This window comes from Orycteropus afer, unplaced genomic scaffold, assembly GCF_000298275.1.
Source record: "Orycteropus afer afer isolate SDZICR_OR568_19922 unplaced genomic scaffold, OryAfe1.0 scaffold00404, whole genome shotgun sequence".
NCBI lineage: Eukaryota > Metazoa > Chordata > Mammalia > Tubulidentata > Orycteropodidae > Orycteropus > Orycteropus afer.
The window spans coordinates 2185158-2204158 of NW_006921991.1; the positions used below are offsets into that span (position 1 = coordinate 2185158).

Consider the following 19001-nt stretch of genomic DNA (forward strand, 5'->3'; position numbering starts at 1 on the left):
GGAGCTGATTGCCAGTCTCATCATGGGGAATAACTACCACCAGCTGCCCAGCCACTCACCCAGGCCCAGCCAAGTTGACACACAAACATAACCACTACAGGCATCTAAAAGCAGCATTTGGTGTTGTGGCCCAGCCAGCAGCTCCAGCACACTTAAGCTGTTGTTCTCCCATCTGACTTTGGGGTGTGTGTTTAGTCTTCATAACCATTGGCACATTCATGGTTTCCTCCTTTCCTCAAGGAAAAGCGCCTCTGTTTTCTTGAAGCGATGTCAGACCTCTCTGGAGGTACCCGTCACTGTCAAATTGATTCCTACTCATAGCGACCCTGTGACCCTCTGGAAGGTGCTCACCCCCATTTCTCTCTCTGCTCTCCTGTTTCCTAGGACTGCATCGACATAGGCTGGTGGGAAGGAGAGCTCAACGGCAGACGAGGAGTGTTCCCTGATAACTTTGTGAAGTTACTCCCACCGGACTTTGAAAAGGAAGGCAGTGTAAGTGTGTGTGGTTTTGATCTCTGTGCTCCACGCATTGTCAGAGTTGTGGCTCCCATGATAGGACTTGGGATGGGGAGGGCAGGGGGTTTGGTATAACTTTTAAGAGTGCCGGCATTTGAGTTACATGGACCCTGGTTCTAGCCCTTGTCTTCCCTATACCCGGTGTGTGGCTGAGGGCAAGTTCGTTAACCTCCATGAGCCTCCATTTCCTCATTGGTCAGTTGGCCACAGAAATCCCTAGTCTAGGTTTGTTACATGAATACACAAGATAACATATGCAAAGCCTTTAGTACAGTACCTGGCACATTTAAGCATCTAAATAAACTGCCAGAACCTTGGGTGCTTCATTTGGTGAGTAGACTTCCTATGTCTTTTGTACCATGGTCCTCGGTGGTGGTGGTGGCTGTATTGTGAAAGTTCCTAAAAAACACATTGTGAGACTGAGATCTACAGCAAGTGTGCTCTTCCTTCCTCCTTCCTCCCCTACCTAGCCTATCTACTCACCTCTGATGTGTCCTTTTTTTTCTTTGTGGGAATCTATTTTACAAAGCTATTGTTTAAATGAGCCAGTTCATCTCTGCCTAAATCTAGGTGTGGTGACTTCTCTGTCTACAATGTAACATGAAATATTGCAAAGTTAGGTGCACTTTACAGTGTAAGAGGGTGGTGATTTGCTCTTATTCATCCAGTTCTGCCCCTCAGAGCTCTTCGCTCAGGCTGCCACATGACTGTGCCCACCTTTCCTGGCCTGAGCCTTCCCATAGGCACCCATGGGGGCTGTGTTCCTAGACCATGCTGAACCCGACCTTGATACATCACCATTTCCACAGAGCTGAGGTGGAGGGAGGAAAGCTACAGTAGTGGGGAATTGGTTGCCAAGGATACTAAGCCAGCATCTGATGGTGTATGCCTGCTTAAATGAACTGATGTCTTGTTCAAGAAGCTAGATGATGCCCACACCTGTGAAGAGTGTGTCTGTAGATTGCTAGATTGCTTTGAAGTCTAAGGTCACACTTTTAGGCTTTTTGATAGCTTTCTTGTATTGTTTGGCTGATGATCTGTTCCACACCTGCTTTTCTCTCTTGGATTCTGAGTTTGGGGTCCAGAGAATCTGGATTCTGTTTCCTAGTATTTTCTACATCCTTGACACTTAAGTGTGGTCCACAGACCAGCAGCATCAGTATCACCTGGGAGTGTATTAGAAATGTTCAATCAATCTATATGGGATCAAACTGACAACAGCAACTTGTTAAAATTAGATAGGAACTTTAGAAGGCAATGAGTTATATTAATAAATTAATGGGAAAGGAACAAGTCAGAAAAGAAAGGTGGGAATTACTGCACAATTTGAAAAATATAATCATTGTCACTGAATTATACGTGTAGAAATTGTTGAATTGGTACATGTTCTGCTGTGCATATTCTCAACAACAATAAAATAAGGTATAAAAAAATAAGAAAAAAACAAACACCTTAAAAAATGCTCAGACCTCACCTAAGATCTAACCAAAAACCAAACCAAACTCACTGCCGTGGAGTCGGCCCTGACTCATAGCCACCCCTCCTTGGGTTTCTGAGGCAGTATCACTACAGAAGTAGATTGCCCAACCTTCCCTCCGAGGAGTGGCTGGGCCTCCTTAATCTAGGGAGTCAGAATCTGCATTATATCAAGATCCTTGGGTAATGGCTTTATACACTACAGTTGAGAAGCCCTGGTTAGAGATGTTGAGTATCTGTCTTAGTGACCATAATCCCACCTTCCAGCACCCAACCACTGAGTCAGTTCTAACTCATAGAGACCCCTAATGGGTTTCCGAGGCAGTAAATCTTTATGGAAGTAGATAGCCCCATCTTTCTTCTGCAGAGTGACTGGTGGTGGCATTGTGCCTAAGCCATTGGATTGCTGACCAGAAGGCTGGCAGTTCAAACCCACCAGCCACTCCTCGGATGGAAGATTGGGCAGTCTACTTCTATAGAGATACTGGCTTGGAAACCCAAGGAAGGGTCACTGTGAGTTGAAACTTGGGTCACTGTGAGTTGAAATCGACTCGACGGCAGTGAGTTTGGTTTGGGTTTTGTAGTACCCAACCCTGTTTTGTTGTTGTTGTTGTTTTTATGAGCCATCGAGTCCAGCCCGACTCTTAGCGACCCCTCCTTAGGTCTCTGAGGTGGTATCACAACAGAAGTAGATTGCCCAACCTTCCTTCCAAGGAGTGGCTGGTGGGTTTGAACCGCCAGCTTTCTGGTTAGCAGTCAAATGCTTTAGGCACTACACTACCAGAGCTCCTAACCATGTTTTAGGAGGGAAATAAGTTCATAGAACAGAGAAGAGTTTGTTATTCAGTAAGAATATTTTCTACCAAACAAAATCACTTGAGCCGTTTTTATTGGTAACAGTAGCAATGGTGGATTGACAGTTAACAGAATTTAACACTGGGAAAAACAGACATGAAACGGTAATATCTAGATAATAAATGTTTGGCACCAGTAGGGTGCAGAAAGAAGGTTTGGCAAGCATTCATAGAGTGTAGTGTTGTGACCCTAGGCTGTGACATTGGATGGACCTGGGCACAAATCCTGGCTCTGTCACTTCTGTGACCAAAGTTAAGTTACTGAATGTCTGTAAGCTTCAGTATTCTCATCCATAAAATTGTGAGAATAATCATACCTACCTTGTAGAACTGTTGAGAATATGGACTGAGATGTTGTGTGTGAATTCCTAAGCACAATGTCTGAAACTTAGTAGTACTCATGTTGTTGTTGTTATTGTGTGCTGTTGAGTAGATTCCCACTTGTAGTGACCCTAGAGAGAAGAATAGAATCATAATGTTTCCTGTGCCCTGGGGGTTGCAGTGGGTAAGCACTTGACTGCTAACTGGAAGCTCAGCAGTTCACACTCACCAGCTGCTCCATGGGAGAAAAAACCTGACGATCTGGCCCTGTGAGTGCCCAGGCATGTGAACCGTTGCAGTCTGAGTAAGTCTGGAAGGCCCCAGTGAGAATGGTGAAGTAATGACTCTGGCTCATTTAGCTTCAAGTCAGCTGATCAAATCAACACACAGTTGTCTTAGAGTCTTGGTGAACTTCTCTGGGAATCTAAATACTAGATGTATTTACATTAGATATCAACTTTGATGGATAGCCTGAAGAAAGAAGTCCAATGATTATAAAACATACTTGTGGAGACAAGTGAGCACAGAATGGCATAATCTTCAGGTTATTTCCCACATTTTTTTTCTGGCTTTGCTGCCCAGCAATTATGTCTCATATTCATTCATTCATTCATTCATTCAGTGTTTATTGAGTCCTTTCTCTGGGATGGCCACCATGTTAGGTGGTAGAAGTGAAGAGGACACACAAGAGATGCTGCTACCCTAATGGCCTTTGAGTTGGGCAGCAGGTCTGCTGTTCAGAGCCTGACAATCCTGCCAGATATTTCTAGAAGGACACTCTGTGTGGGCCTCTCCAAGTCACTCCAGACTATCCAGTTTACCCTTCTTACTTACCATTGTGAGGCTGGTGAAAGGGGCTTGTCTCCTAAAGTACTTTGATACCAAGACCTTCTTGATGCTCCTCTCCCTTTGCCCACTGTCCTGCTAGATGTTTGCCTTTTTATTGGTTCTTACTGAGGCAGTATGGTTTTGAAGGCTAAGCTCAAATCTGGATCATTTATTTAACAAATGTGCAAAGCCTGTGCTTGCATACCTTGTGGCCTCTTGCTTTCTAGTTTCCAGTCATATTTTAGTGGAATAATAAATTCACTCAGGCGAGAAAGATTCCATGACATACTTTTCTAGAAGCTCTGCTCTGTTACATAAAGTACTAAGGGAAGCGCTTCCACTGTGAGAGTAAAGATGTCAATGATGAGTAGATGCATTGTAGCTTGCTCATTGGGGCATGCACAGTCGTTGGGGTCCCATGGGCCTGTCTCCAACCCCAGCCAAGCAGCCACCATCTCTTTGATAAGTCTTTTAACCTTGTCCCTATGAAGTCGAAAATCCAGTTTTAGGGAAACAATAATAATACCTGTCAAACAAAGAAATACTTACAGCTGAAAAGTAATTGTATAATGTGACATTTAGTTTCCAGAAAATCCAAAGTACTACATCTTTGTTTTAACCCCCTCTAACCTATAAAAGGGAGCTCTGGTGGCATAGTGCCTAAGGCATTTGACTGACTGCTAACCAGAAGGCTGGCAATTCAAACCCACCAGCCACTCCTTGGAAGGAAGATTGGACAGTCTACTTCTGTAAAGATTTACCACCTCGGAAACCCAAAGGGGGTTGCTATGAGTCGACTCGACTCAATAGCAGTGAGTTTGGTTTATTGTGAGTTTTATTTATTTATTTATTTGGTAGCCTACAAAACTAGAGTCCCTGGGTGGCCCCAGTGCCATGGCAGTGGACTGCTAACTGAGGGGTTGACAGTTTGGGCCCACCTGGAAGCACCTTGGAAGACAGGCTTGGTGATGTGCTTCTGAAGGGTCACAGCCTTGAAAACCCCGTGGTACAGAGTGGCACACAAAATGAAGGACACTACCTGTGAGTATGGTGTTCCATTAGAAAACCATCTATGAGACCAGAAGGTCAACGATGACTCTAAAGCAAAGAGGAGACAATAAGGGGGCAGGGAAACTAGAATACTGGAAATGGAACAACCAGAATACAATTAAAGAGAATGTTGACACATTGTAGAAAATGTAACTCATGCCACGAGACAGTTTGTATGCATATTGTCAAATGGTAACCTAATTAGTTTGCTGTGTAAACTTTCACCAAAAACATAATATGTTTTTAATAAAATATTATTTTAAAAAAAAAAAAACCTATAGCAGTTCTACTCAGCACACATGGGGTCCCTGGGAGTGAGACCCGACTCACAGCAGCTAACATCAGTAACAGCTTATAAAACCAGCCTTTATTGCTAAACCTAGAGCATTGGTTTGATGCTTTTGAGTTGTGGTGCTGGCGGAGAATGCTGAAAGTACCATGGACTGCTAAAAGAACTAACAGATCTGTCCTGGAGGAAGTGCAGCCAGAATGCTCCTTGGAAGCAAGAATGGCCAGACTTTGTCTCCCCTATTTTGGTCATGTTGTAAGAAGGGACCATTCCCTGGAGAAGGATGTCATGCTTGGTAGGGTGGAGGGTCAACGAAAGAGGGGGAGGCCTTCAACGAGATGGATTGACACAGTGGCTGCGATGATGGTCTCAAGTATAGCAGGGATTGTGGGGCTGGCGTGGGATCAGGCAGTGTTTCGTTCTGCTGTGCATGGGGTCGCTATGAGTCGGAAGACAGCACTTAACAACAACAACAGAGTATTGGTGAACTGGTGACAGAGTGTCTGGAGACAGGGCTGACATTTGCTGAGCTGATAGTGTGAAGATGATCAGAATCATTAACACAAAGTCACTGTGTGGATGGCAGAGTCTGAAACCTCATTCTGCCACCAGTTTCAGGCAGATGTCATCTCTCTTGCCAGGGGCTAGGGTTGCAGTCATTCACCCAGAAAAGAAGATGATTTGTGATGATTCAGGCAGACAGCAGCAAACAGCAGTTAGTCAGCCCCAGGCCTTCTTGACTTAGGAGGCATCCCCATAGCATTTGAAGAAGCTGCTGTATTTTTTGCTGGGGTGTGGATTTAGGTGGTTACTACACCCACCCACTGAGTCAATTTTGACTCAGAGCAACCCTGTAGGGTAGAGTAGAATAGCCCCATAGGGTTCTCAAGGCTGTAAATCTTTATGGAAGCAGACTGCCTCATCTTTCTCCCTTGGAGCATCTGGTGGGTTCACACCACTGACCTTTTGATTAGCAGCTGTTTGTTTTAACCATTGCTCCACCAGAGCACCTTTGTGGGCTGCTGGAATTCCTGGCAATCTCTCTGTCTGAGAGCTCAGCAAATTCTCCCTCACCAAGGTGACAAGTTCTTTGAGGCTTTTTTCCTCAAGATATTCTTGGAGAATACCAGTCTACTTCTTGGTGCATGTTTTAGAACAATTATGTAAGAGAACTTGGACTCAATGGCTAGCTGTTTGTTGTGACCCCTGACAGTAAAATTGAATATCCCAATGAAAAGATGAAATATTTGGAAAGCTTTAATGATGCAGTGTGCATACTCTGTCATAATTACTGCAGGATAACAGGGAACTTGGACCGTCAGGAATGGCAGCAGTAAGTTTCACTGTCACTAAAAAAAATTATCTGAAAGACAATGCTGGGCTTGGAATAAAGTCTTAGGCTTCAGTTTTTATAAGAAAAAATGTTCATATCCTCAGTAGAAGATGTTACTGTAGTAGCATCTGTCGATGTGCAGGGCTCTTCAGAGTTTGGACAGCATCACAGCAGGGGTGGTGGATGTGTGCTGGGGTGCCACAGGTGATTCATTCCCCAGGGAATGGTCCACTACGTTGGGTCAGCCTCTCAGCCTCAAGGACTCAGAGACCTGCCCATGAAGAAGTCATTGTGAGCACAATGTGTGCTTACATTTGCCAAGTCACAGAGACTTACCTGGATAAGTGACCTGGCCTGCCAGCTCACAAATCGCCTCAAGAACTGAAATGTCAGCCCGTCTGAAATGCCTGGGTCTGTCTGCCCTGGACATTTGCTCTCTGTAGGCACGGTTCTTCAGAAGCCAGATTTCACTGGCAGCCACGGTTCTCTGATGTTTGCTGGGAGGGCAAAGAATCCAAACAAGAGGAACTGGTTGCTCTGAAGAGGTTGTAGCTGGAGGCCCCCTCACTCACCAGAGGGACAGGTTTGCCAAGGGAGCAATACGTTGAATTTAGGTAAGTATAGATGATACTTGGAGGAGCACTGCACCGTGGCTGCACTCGGTCTTTCTCAGATTTCATGACCGACTGGACCCTTCCTGTTCACCGTCATTCTTCAGACACACTGTGATGCAATGAGTTGGGTTCCCCACTTTCTCAGTTCCAGTCATATGCCAACCCAGCCTCATAAGATCACTTTAGATCACCCAGTAGAAGTTTTACGTGTTCCAAAATTGAACAGGAAAGGCAGTCTATTACTTGAGTCCCATGATGGCTCATCCACTGCAAGTGAATTTTGCTGGCTGTACTCCAACTTCATTCTCTTGACCAAGTTCTTAGGAGGCTCCTTAGCTGTTCATAGCCAAGGTTTTCTTTGTTACTAGTCATGTCCTTCAGCCTTTTGAGAACCACCCTTGTTTCTTCTCCACTACCCATCTGTCATGGGTTGAATGTGTCCCCCCAAAATATGTGTCAGCTTGGCTGGGCCATGATGCTCACTGGTCTGACAGTAATGTGATGATGTAGTATGGCAGGTATGTAATGACCCCTCGTGATGTGCTGTGATGTGATAAGCCAGTCAGTTCTGAGGAGATGAGTGTGGGATGCAACACCTTTCCTCTTGTCATAGCCCTAATCCAACATAAGGGGAATTTCCCTGGGGTGTGGCTTGAAACACCTTTTATCTTACAAGAGATAAAAAGGAAAGAGAAGTGAGCAGAGAGAGGGGAGACCTACTGCCATCAAGAAAGAAGAGCTGAGAGTAGAACATATCCTTTGGACCTAGGGTCCCTGTGCTGGGAATCTCCTAGGACCGAGAGACACAGAGAGAAAGTCTTCCCCTAGAGCTGGCACTCTGAACTCAAACTTTGAGCCTCTTAAACTGTGAGAGAATACACTATGGTTTGTTAAAGCCATCCACCTGTGGTATCTCTGTTTTAGCAGCATTAGAGACCTAAGACACCATCTGTGAGTTTGTGTGTTGCTGTGATGCTGGAAACTGTGCCGCCAATATTTCAGATACCAGCAGTGTCACCACGGTGGATGGGCTTCAGCAGAGCTTCCAGGCTAAGACAGATGGGGATGGAAGGTTTAGCAATCCACTTCTCAAACTGAGCCAGTGGAAACCCTGTGGATCCTGACAGAGCATCGTTTGCCATAGTGCTGGAAGATGAGCCCCTAGACTGGAAGGCACTCAGGATACACAGTGGCCGTAGCGATGGACTTGAGCATGCCAATGGCTGTGATGGCACAGGACCGAGCTACACGTTGTTATGTTGTAATGGGGTCAGCACGAGTCGGAGCCAACTTGATGGCAACTAACAGCATTGGTTTTTCTAATTTCTAAAGATTCTCAATAAGTTATTTCCTCTTTTTTATTCTTCCAAAAATAATTTTTTAAAAATGTGATGCTAATAAGGAGCATTATGAAAAAAAAAATCACCTATGACTTTATACACTTTGTCCTTCATTATCATGGGTGATTACAAGTGCAGAAGAATGAGGTATCATCAAGGCATTGATGTTGCCCAGGCGTGCCCTGTTGACCAGGCCCCATCTGGGTTTCCCAGAAGTGGCCTGGGTGATACTCCTCCTCCCATTCATTCCTGTTGATTGTTGGGTGCCATTGTGTACCTTCCCTTGCTTCCTTCTTTAGCTCATGTGAGAGTGAAAGAGGAGGAAGAGTGGAGGGAGAAGAGGGGGCCCAGGTGTGAGGTCTGGGTACATAGCCGAGGCCTCCCTTCCATAGTGGGGTGGATGAAGCCAAGGAGTGAGCCAAGGGAGTGAACTGAGAGAGCATCTTCAAGAGAAGCTGAACTCCAAAGGCAGGCCAAACACCCAGAGGACCTGAGAGGGAGACCAGAGACATGAGCTACCAGGACAGATGCTAAGAGGAACCTAGACAGCCCCTCCCCAGGGCAAGTTGTACAGTAGCTCATGGGAATCTGCTGTGCTGATGACAGGGCAGGCGGTTGCTGGGGACTCTGTAGCCTATGATTATAGGCACTGTCCTCTCCCCAAGGGTAGCCCCAGCCTCATACTTCATAGGTGTGACTGGTCCTCTAGGAGCAGAAGAGAATAGGGCAGGGCAGAAGCCCCTGCATGTTTCTAGACCATGAGGGGTGCATTGGTCAGAAACCATTCCTTTCTATCCCACAGACCCCTCAAGGGATCTTAGCAGCTGGATGTGTGGGGAGGGTCTCCCAAGGACCAGAATTGCTCAGAATCAAGCTACAATGTGCTTCTAGCCTTCTGACAGAGCATCCCTAAAGGGTGCCCAGCCGACATGGATACAGTCCTCTGGTTATTTTCAGCACATCGTATCTCTGGAGCCAGACTTTGGAAGGCAAACTGGCGGAAGAGGCAAAGTTGCAAATCAGAATTCCTGCCAGAGAGAACAGTGGAGCCAGCTCATGAGGTCTTTTGCCTGGGACTGGCCAACCTTGCCAAGCACAGACCAGAGTCAGTTCCAGATCCTTCAGCAGGAAGCAAAGCTTGCCCTCCTGCTGTTCTTAGTCCAGAAAATTCTGGTTTATTTCCTTCCTGGTCGTAATGGGAAGAAATCACATCCAGCTGTCTTAGGCTGGGTTCTCTAGAGAAGCAAAACCAGGGAAGCTTAGAGAGAGAGAAAGAGGGAGATTTCTCTCCAGGAAAGGTTCACATGGTTGTAGAGTCTAGCAAGTCCTGAGACTGTGGATCAGATGTCAGGCTGGAGGCTTCTCCTGACTCACATAGCTGCAGGAACTGATGAACCCAAGATCAGCAGGTCAGACAGCAAGGTACTGGCTCACAGGCTGTGGACACTAGCGAATCCCAAGATCGGCAGGCAATACGGCAAGCCGCTGACTCAAGTCCCCAGAACTGGAGGTCAGCTGATGAGGGCCAGATGTAGGATCCAGAGAGAGAGCAAAAAGCTAGCGCTTTGCCAGGATGTCCCTATCTATTGGATACAGGCCACACCCCCAAGGAAAATCCCTTTCAACTCACTGCTCATACCAGATCTCATCGTGGACATGATTATATTATATCAGATTTCATCATGGGGGGTTGGCTACATCATAATTGCCAAATCATAGCCTAGCCAAGTTGACACACAACCTTAACCATCACATAGCCTTAATTGATCCTTTGAGGGATTATATTCAGGTCTTTGTTGACGCCAATGACTCCACATCCAGACACACACAGAGGCAGATACAGACACATGTGCACATACTTTGGCCGGTGATCCTCGTCTTCGTGAAGCCCAAGGCAGGCCTTTTACCCACCCAGGAGCATGGAACATGTAGGCTCATTGCCCCTCTGTGTTATTAGGAGCATTTCCATGTTGTTGTTATGTGCCGTCAAGTCAGCCCCGACTCATAGCGACCCCTCCTTGGGTTTCCGAGGCAGTATCACTACAGAAGTAGGATTGCCCACCGCTCATTTTTAAAGAATTGCCCCAGTCTGGCTGTTGGGAAACAAGAGCCTTGGGCCCACTTTGGCCCCCAAGAAGCTGCTGTTGGCACAGCCCCTCTGGGTTTCTCTTTTCTTAACTGTGAAGAGGACCCCTGTGATCACTAATAGTTCTAACATCCTTTTTTTTTTTTTTTAAACATTTACCTGCAAATTGAGCAGGCTGAAGCCACCTGAGTGCAGAATTGCTGAGTATTTTACTTTCATCCTGGAGGCAGGCAAAAAGAATAATTGCAACAAGTGCCTCTAAAAATTCATGACTCCAACTCCTTGCCTGAGTGGAAAGGCTTTTTCTGTCTGTGCACCTCCAGGAGCTAGTTAGTATCTTATTGCTGGTAAAGGTGGTAGAGGAAATGTTGGCCTCCTGCGTACTCTAGGGGTCCCTGTTTGCTTCATCCAGTTAAAATGTGACGTTGGGGGAAAATTAGCTATGTGACCTACTTGTGTCTTTTTATGTGAGAAGCAAAACCTGCCAAGGTGCGTTCTGCACTGTCACGCTCGTTACGGATTTCCCCAGTCTGCCTTTGGGTTCTCAGTGTCCTGTCTTCCTGTTGAATTGAAATAAAGTATCACTGCAGCCCGTGTACAATTCTTTATTAATCATTTGCAACGTCTCTAGAGCTAGATGGAAGCCAGGCCCTGATGCTTGTTCAGAATGACCTTTTTTCCAGTTGCCATGGAGTCCACTCTGACTCCTGGAGACCCCATGTGGGTCAGAGTAGAACTGTGCTCCATAGGGTTTTCAGTGGCTGCTATTTCTGACATTGATCACGTTCTACTGAGATGCCTCTGATGGACTCGAACCTCAAACCTTTCAGTTAGCAGCTGAGCATGTTAACCAGTTGTACTACCCAGGGGGAGCTTAGAATTACCATAGAAAACATTTGAAACTGTGGCATCATCTCTCATCTGAGGAGGCATGAAGGCTGTGAAGGTGGATCAGATCTGAGAAAGTCAAGTCATCAAGGGGGAAAAGGAAAAGGAAAATAAGTAAACCCACTCAGTTAACAAGCAAAGCAGGCACCTGGCCAGCTTTAGTCAGGTGTGGTAGAGGCAGCATAGAACAGCTCCCGAACTGTCCCTTTCTTTCCAAACTCTGTTCCAGCTGCCTCTGCACCTGCCAGGGCTCTGAGCAGAAACACACTGCTGCCGCTCACTCCTCCTTCCCTGCCTCCTCTCGCTGGCTGGGACCACACCTTTCACACACTCTCTGGTAATGCGGGACGTTTCCTGTCCTCTTTCTCTGCCTCTCTGCTCTGCCCTGTCACAGTTCATGTGTCTGTTCCATGCCAAATATGACACAACAGCGATTTTTTTTTTTACTTTGCTAGAACCGAAATCTTGGAAAATATGACGACTTATGATTTTTTTTGGGGGGGGGGAAGCTGTGGTTTGAGACCAGGTCTCTGGGGCTATGGCCTCAGCTAGAAGAGGCACATGTGCAGTTGGTTATAAAAATGCTCTAATGAGCCAGGAGTGAGGAGGCCCTCCAGGAGCAGGCGTTGGTGGGACCTGGCTGGGAGGTGTTGGCAGTTTCATGAATAAGCATTTACTCTGGTCCTGAGGTAAAGGAGGGAGCTCTGGTGGCATAGTGCCTAAGGCATTTGACTGCTAATCAGAAGGCCAGAGGTTTAAACCCACCAGCCACTCCTTGGAAGGTTGGCCAATCTTCTTCCATAATAATACTGCCTCAGAAACCCAAGGAGGGCTCACTGTGAGTCAGTGGGACTCCACAGCAGTGCATTTGGTTTTTTTTTTTTTTTTTTTTTTTGAAGGGAAGGGAAGGTTCATTGGCAGAGGTTCAAGGACAACTTCATCAGGTAAACAGTCTGTCCTCAGGTGGAGGCAGGGACAGAGAAGAGAGGGAAGAAAAGAAAGCCGTGGGGGTGGGGAGCTGGAAGAGACTGCCCAGAGGGGAGAGAGGAGTCTGAGATGAGGGAGCCAGAAAGGCCAGGGCCTCGGCACAGCTTCCTTCCTTTTCTCTCTGAAGATTGTTTGTCTGTCCTCATACAGGCGAGACCGGAAATACTAAGAAGGGCACACCCCCACACTCAGACCCCCACAGATCATCACTCTAAATGGATTGCTTTCCAGTGTCCTGCTCTTTCCATATATTTTGTGACATAGTTGAACTCATACTGTAGCTGCAATTTGATAGCTGGTTATTTTTTATTCTTAACTTTAACACAACACAGACAGTTCTGTGTTTTCTAAACCCTGTGGGAGTGGTTTCCTGGCTGCCTGGTGGACACACTGGTGGGTGCGCTGCTCACAGTGGTCAAGGGCATGCCTGTGGGACAGCTAGCCTGAGCTGGCTGCCCAGCCCCCTGCCGCCTGGACTAGCTAGGTGACCTCTTGAAACCTCAGTGATCTCATCGGCAACCCGGGCATAAGACTGCCACTACCTCATCGAGTTGTCATGTGCTCACTTTGTGCTACTTAATCTTCACAGCATCCCTGAGAGGGGGCTGATAGCAATGTTGCCCTTTTACGGACGAGAAGGTTCAGCTAGGCAAGGTAAGGTTAATTATTGGCAGTCTGACTCTGAAGCTGCAGTTTTTGCCCATGGTACCATCCTGGTTACCCAGAAGGACTGGGCTGAAAATCACCCAGCTAATAATGAGCAGAACAAAAATGTTGAGTCCAGAGCCTAAATGTGATGATGCCCCTGAGGATGTTCCCTGGACTCTGGGACTGCACCAGGCCCTGGTGGATCGGGGCTGGTCATGGGCAGCCATGTCTGCCAGCCTCTGTAGAAAGGTCACAGTAGCATGTTTTCAGAGAGCAGAAGGGACTCAGTCATCAACCTGATGATGCCCAGAGAGGGTAGCAGAAGCGTCAGCAGTGATATGGATCATACGCTCAGACCCTCCCCGTGTCCATCTGTCCATAATGACTTCAGTGTGGTGATGGCTTTCCCCCTGCACTTGGCCCCCATCCCCCTCAGCCTGGCCGTAGTAAGAATGCAACGGTCTGCAACCAGTGCCCTGGCTGGGTGCTCCAGCCACTGCCCAACCATCTCACTCCCGCAGTCAGGCTTTTGTGAGCAGAAGCCCGGCTTCTCTGGAGCTGTTTCAGGGACGAACGTCACTGATTACACCACTGCCTCCTTCAGCGACAGAGTGATAGGGCATGAAAGAAAAAGAAATTGCCACCGATGTGCAGGGGGACATCCATTCCACCTCATCACATGTGGCAGTGTGCACCTGGTCTGTGGGGGTGCCACAGATGGCCTGCCCGCTGTGTGGCAGAAAGGGGCAGCAAGCTTGGAACCCAGCTGGGCTGCAGTGGGCTCTCAATGGGATCTTGGTGCCGGTCTCTCCCATGCAGAAGATACTTGATTTTCTAGTTGTACCATTGACTCTTTCAGGAGCCTGGGTTATTCAGCAGATTCAATCTCAATTGCAAATGCTGTTTCAGCGTAGGCGCACCATTGTGCTTGCCGGTGTCGGGCCATTTTTGCTGAGGCGTGCTTTTCCAGAAGGCTGTTACAAATTTAGAAAGAGGGAAATGGCGATTCATTCGCTGAGCAGAGTTTTGTTTTGCAGACTGAATTTCTTTTAATGTTTGTTTAAAGGTGCCAAAAACTGACATCCCTGGAGAGAGAATTGCTCAATTTTTTTGGAGCGGTTTTCTGGATTGTCCACACTACATCTAGAAAACAGTCTCTGTGGTCCTTATGTCAGAGGACAGGCTTGCCAACAATCTCACTGGCTCTAATCTTGATTCATTTTTCAGAGACCCAAGAAGCCGCCTCCTCCGTCAGCTCCTGTCATCAAACAAGGGGCAGGTAACGTACCTTTCAGTTCCGTCCACACAATGTGTATCTTTCTCTTTGCGTATATTCAGATCATCCCTGGGAGAGCGCAGGATTCCTGGATGGCCAAATTGGGGAATGATGGTTTGGTCTAAACAGACAACTTTTAAATATACTGCTGTCTTTCCTAAAAAATAAAATGTGTCCCTGATCCAGTCAAAATGTCTGGGTTCCCAAAGAGATTGGTCAGAAAGAGCTTTAAGATAAACTTTACAGTTAAACTGCCAAGGAGCCAAGGAGAACTTGACGGTCCTGTTTCGCGTGTGCCCCGCCCGTCCAGGGTTCCCTTGGGGAAGATGTCTTCCCCTGCTCATAGTGTCACTGGGCATGTCTAGAGTTGCTGAATTTTCAGTGTGCCTGGTGTGGTTAACCAAAATTTGCACTTACTTGACATTCCAAAAAAAATTTTTTTTTTCTACCAATGAATTGATTCTTTTTTAATCTTAATCCTCTGATTCTTTTTTAATCTTGAAAAGCATCCGGTTCATTTCTTTTCTGCATAGTTCAAGTATCAGGGTTGAATAATAGAGGTAGAACTGATATTGGGCATTTGGGTAACCCATTGAATACTCAATAAAGATGGTAATTCATGTTTCCTACTAGAATTCTCTTTGTAATTGTTAAAATTCATTGTGGAGAGAAGTTGCTCCATGAATAACTAGTTAAGTGGCACTGGAAAAAATTAGCAGCTAAAATAGAAGAAAAGTAAGGATATTTTCAGTTCTGTATATTCACAATTATGAAAAATCATGATGGCTTTATTTCATTTAAAGTGTGAATAAATTTCCAAATTGATTTGCTTATAGATTTAATAAGGAGTAATTTTTTTTTCCAATTCTTTTGGTCCACCAAGTTGGGGGGGAAAAACCAGTGTGACCCCAAATTGCTTTCCCATTTTCTTCCACATAGCTGAGAATTAGAGATTGAGCCATGAAACGGGATGTTAATTACATCTCTTGCTCCGCCCCCACCCTTGTTTGCATTGAGCAGTTTAATTTTGCCACCTGGTGGTTCTAGTAGTAGAAATACTTTATTGTGCTGAAATTGAAGCCGTGTTTATGTGCTTTTTTCTCAAGACCTTTTTTCCTAGAAGTCTTGGTAACCCATAAAAGACCGAGGAGGTGAGTCTAGTGGTCCAAGGCTCAAGTGGCCTACATTGTAACCCGGATTGGATTCTTTATGACGTTAGCACTGTCAGTTTCTGCTGTGTCTCTAGGCATCATACTGAACTTGTTTACTATCATTAGGAGTCTAGATTGTGTCATAGGAGGCAAATTCTTAGCCTTTCCAAACAATTTTACCGAAGCTTATGATGAGTCTCTGTGGGTCGGGCAAGGCAAGATGGCACCTGATCTTCCTAGGTTCCTGCTGCTGCTGCTCATTCATCCTGCAGGATGAGCTTGGGAGCTATTTGGTGAGGGATGGGAGAGATTCATGTTTTCCTTATCATCACCTTTCATTGTTTTTGATTATTTGATTTTTTCAGAAAAGCCACAACAGATGTGGAATTGACAAAAATCCCATAGAGAGTTTAATTGTAGTGAGTCATTAAGGGGACTTAGGTGAAGTGTGTGTCCCGGGCTCCCATCTTTGGGGCTATTCATGTAAAGAGTTTGCCAAAATGCTTCACCAACTCCATAAATAGGAGTAGTGTTCTGGATTTGTTTGGTGCTTTAACCATTTTCCAAGTGTTCTTACATCCCCAAGGCCACTGGCACTGATGAGGGCCCCAAACGAGGGAGCAGCTGCCATCTGCCTGGGTAAAGATGAAATGCTAATTGGCACACTTGGAAAATGTAACACTTGAGGGACTCAGATACAGACAGGAAGGACTTTGGGAGAACTACCGCATCTTCTCTGCACATTCTTCAACTTAAAAGTGAATTCCAGTTACTCTTGCTGCATAACAACTTGCTCCAACTTTAGTGGCATAAAGCAGCAACCAAGAATTCATGGATTCTGAGTCATGAATTTGAATGGGGCACAACAGGGATGGCTTGTCTCTGCCCCAAGAGCATGGGGACCTCAGCTGGGAGTGATGGATCACCTGAGGTTGGAGGATCTGCTTCTTTGCGCACATGCCAGGCACCTCTTGGCAAGGACAGCTGGAAGGTTAGGCTCAGCTGGGACTGTTGGGTGGAGTGCCTCCACCGGGCCTTTCCAGCATGGCAGCCACAGAATAGTTGGGCTTCTTACATGTTGGTCCAGTATTCCAGCAAACAGAGCACCAGTGACATGGCCTCGTGGCCTTTTATGAAATCACTTGTTGTCACTTTGGCCATTGGTTGAGGCTGTCACAAGGCCACCGAACTTCCAGGCAAGGGGATATAGACCTCATCTCTTAATGGGAGGGGTATCAGACAATTGCCCCTGGGTAGGCAGATGGTTAGCCCACTTGGCTGCTAAACGAAAGGTTGGAGGTTTCAAATCGACCCGGAGGAACCTTAGAAGAAAGGCCTACGATCTACTTCTGAAAACTAAGCCATTGAAAACCCCGTGGAGCACAGCTCTACTCATATGGGATAGCCGTGAGTCAGAAATGACTCCGTGGCAACTGAGTGGTTAGCAAACAACTGAAGGCCGTGTTTTAAAGCTACCACAAAATGGAATCCAGGTCCCTGTGCAATTCCTTTTTATTTGTAGAGCATGATATCGGTAACCCATCACTTGTATATGTTCGTGATTACTCATTTATTTATATGCTTTCCGCACCCAGTGATTTCATGTGATTATTTTGATGCCTAAGGAAGTCAAACTTAAATATCGGAAAGTATTAGTGGTTTTCTTCTAGATTAAGGATGTACAGGCAGTCACACTTAAAGACATAGGCTGGAAATGATTTCTTTGTTTCTGAGCAGCTCCTTTTTGCCAGAGAACAGCACTCAGCTCAGGGGAAAAAAAAAATCTGTTGACTATCTTGTTGTTCTTGCTGTTAGGTGCCATTAAATCAGTTCCAACTCATAGCAACCGTGTGAAGAACAAAACGAGACACTGCCTGGTCCTGCGCCAGTCTCACAGTCAGTGCCATATTTGAGCCCCCTATTGTAGCCACTGTGTCAGTACATCCCATTGAAGGTCTTCCTCTTTTTTGCTTAACCCCTGCTTTACCAAGCATGATGTCCTTCTCCAAGGACTGATCCCTCCTGATTACATGTCCAAAGTGCGTGAACTGAAGTCGCACTCCCCTCGCTTCTAAGGAGCATTCCAGCTGTACTCCTTCTAAGACAAATTTGTCTGTTCTTCTGGCAGTCCTAAGTACGTCCAGTATTCTTTGCCAATACCATAATTCAAATGCATCAATTCTTCTTTGATCTTCCTTATTCGTTGTCCAGCTTTTGCATGTATATGAGGCGACTGAAAATACCACGGCTTGGGTCAGGACCACCTTAGTCTTCAGAGTGAAATCTTTGCTCTTTAATACTTAAAGAGGTCTTTTGCAGCAGATTTGCCCAATGCGATATGTCATCTGATTTCTTGATGCTGCTTCCATGGGTGTTGATTGCGAATCCAAGTAAAATGAAATCTTTGACAACTTCAGTGTTTTCACCATTTATCGTCATGTTGTTTATTGGTCCAGTCGTGAGGAATTTTCTTTTCTTTATGTTGAGGTGTAATCCACACTGAAGGCTGTAGTCTTTGATCTTCATCAGTAAGCGCTTCAGGTCATCTTCACTTTCAGTAAGCAAGGTGTGTCATCTGCATATCACAGGCTGTTAATGAGTCTTCCTCCAATCCTGATGCCGCATTATTCTTCATGTAGTTCAGCTTCTCAGATTATTTGTTCAGCACACAGATTGAATAAATACGGTAAAATGATACCACCCTGACACAGATCACTCCTGATTTTAAACCACAGCATCCCCTTGTTCTATTCAAATAATTGCCTGTTGGTCTATGTAAACATTCTGCATGAATACAATTAAGTGTGAACCAGTTGTTACTATCTGTGGTGTTCAAGCTTGTGTGTCAACTTGGCTGGGCCTGGTTGAGTGGCTGGGCAGCTGGTGGTAGTATTCCCCATGATAAGACTGATAATCAACTCCATGGTGGAATCTGTGAGCAGCTGAGTAGCTGCCTTTGGGAATGTGGTCTGCTTCCTGTATATAAGGAGAAGCCTTGGGGAATGGTCTCAAGCTTATGGCATCCTTGGACCCTGCCTATAGCTATGTCACTGTTCAGCAGCCTGCCATGCTCTGCCGACCTTGGGACTTACAGTGGACTTGAAGTAATGGCCTGCTGTGTGTGTTGGTAACATCGGGACTGTGTCTTTTTATTATTTGTCAACCTTGGGTTTGTCAGCCTCAGCAGCTAGCAGCTAAGTGAAGAAAAGCCTCCAGCTTCAGTGGGCTGGGAGCAGGAGGCAGAGCTGGACACCAAGGTTGAGGGGCTTTCACCTAGCCCCTAGAGCCTGGCACTTTGAACTTGGACTTAAAGCCTCCAAATTGTAAGAATAAACTCCTGTTTG

At 46.0% G+C, this 19001-nt stretch overlaps 1 protein-coding gene across 1 annotated transcript in view; it reads left to right on the forward strand.

Moving 5' to 3' along the window:
* SH3KBP1 (SH3 domain containing kinase binding protein 1) overlaps positions 1-19001 on the forward strand; it is a 370819-nt gene that overhangs the window by 285292 nt on the left and 66526 nt on the right. The window contains exons 9-10 of the mRNA XM_042782665.1: positions 385-492; positions 14458-14509. Of these exons, the coding sequence (XP_042638599.1) occupies positions 385-492; positions 14458-14509 (160 nt within the window). The remainder of the gene's footprint in view (positions 1-384; positions 493-14457; positions 14510-19001) is intronic.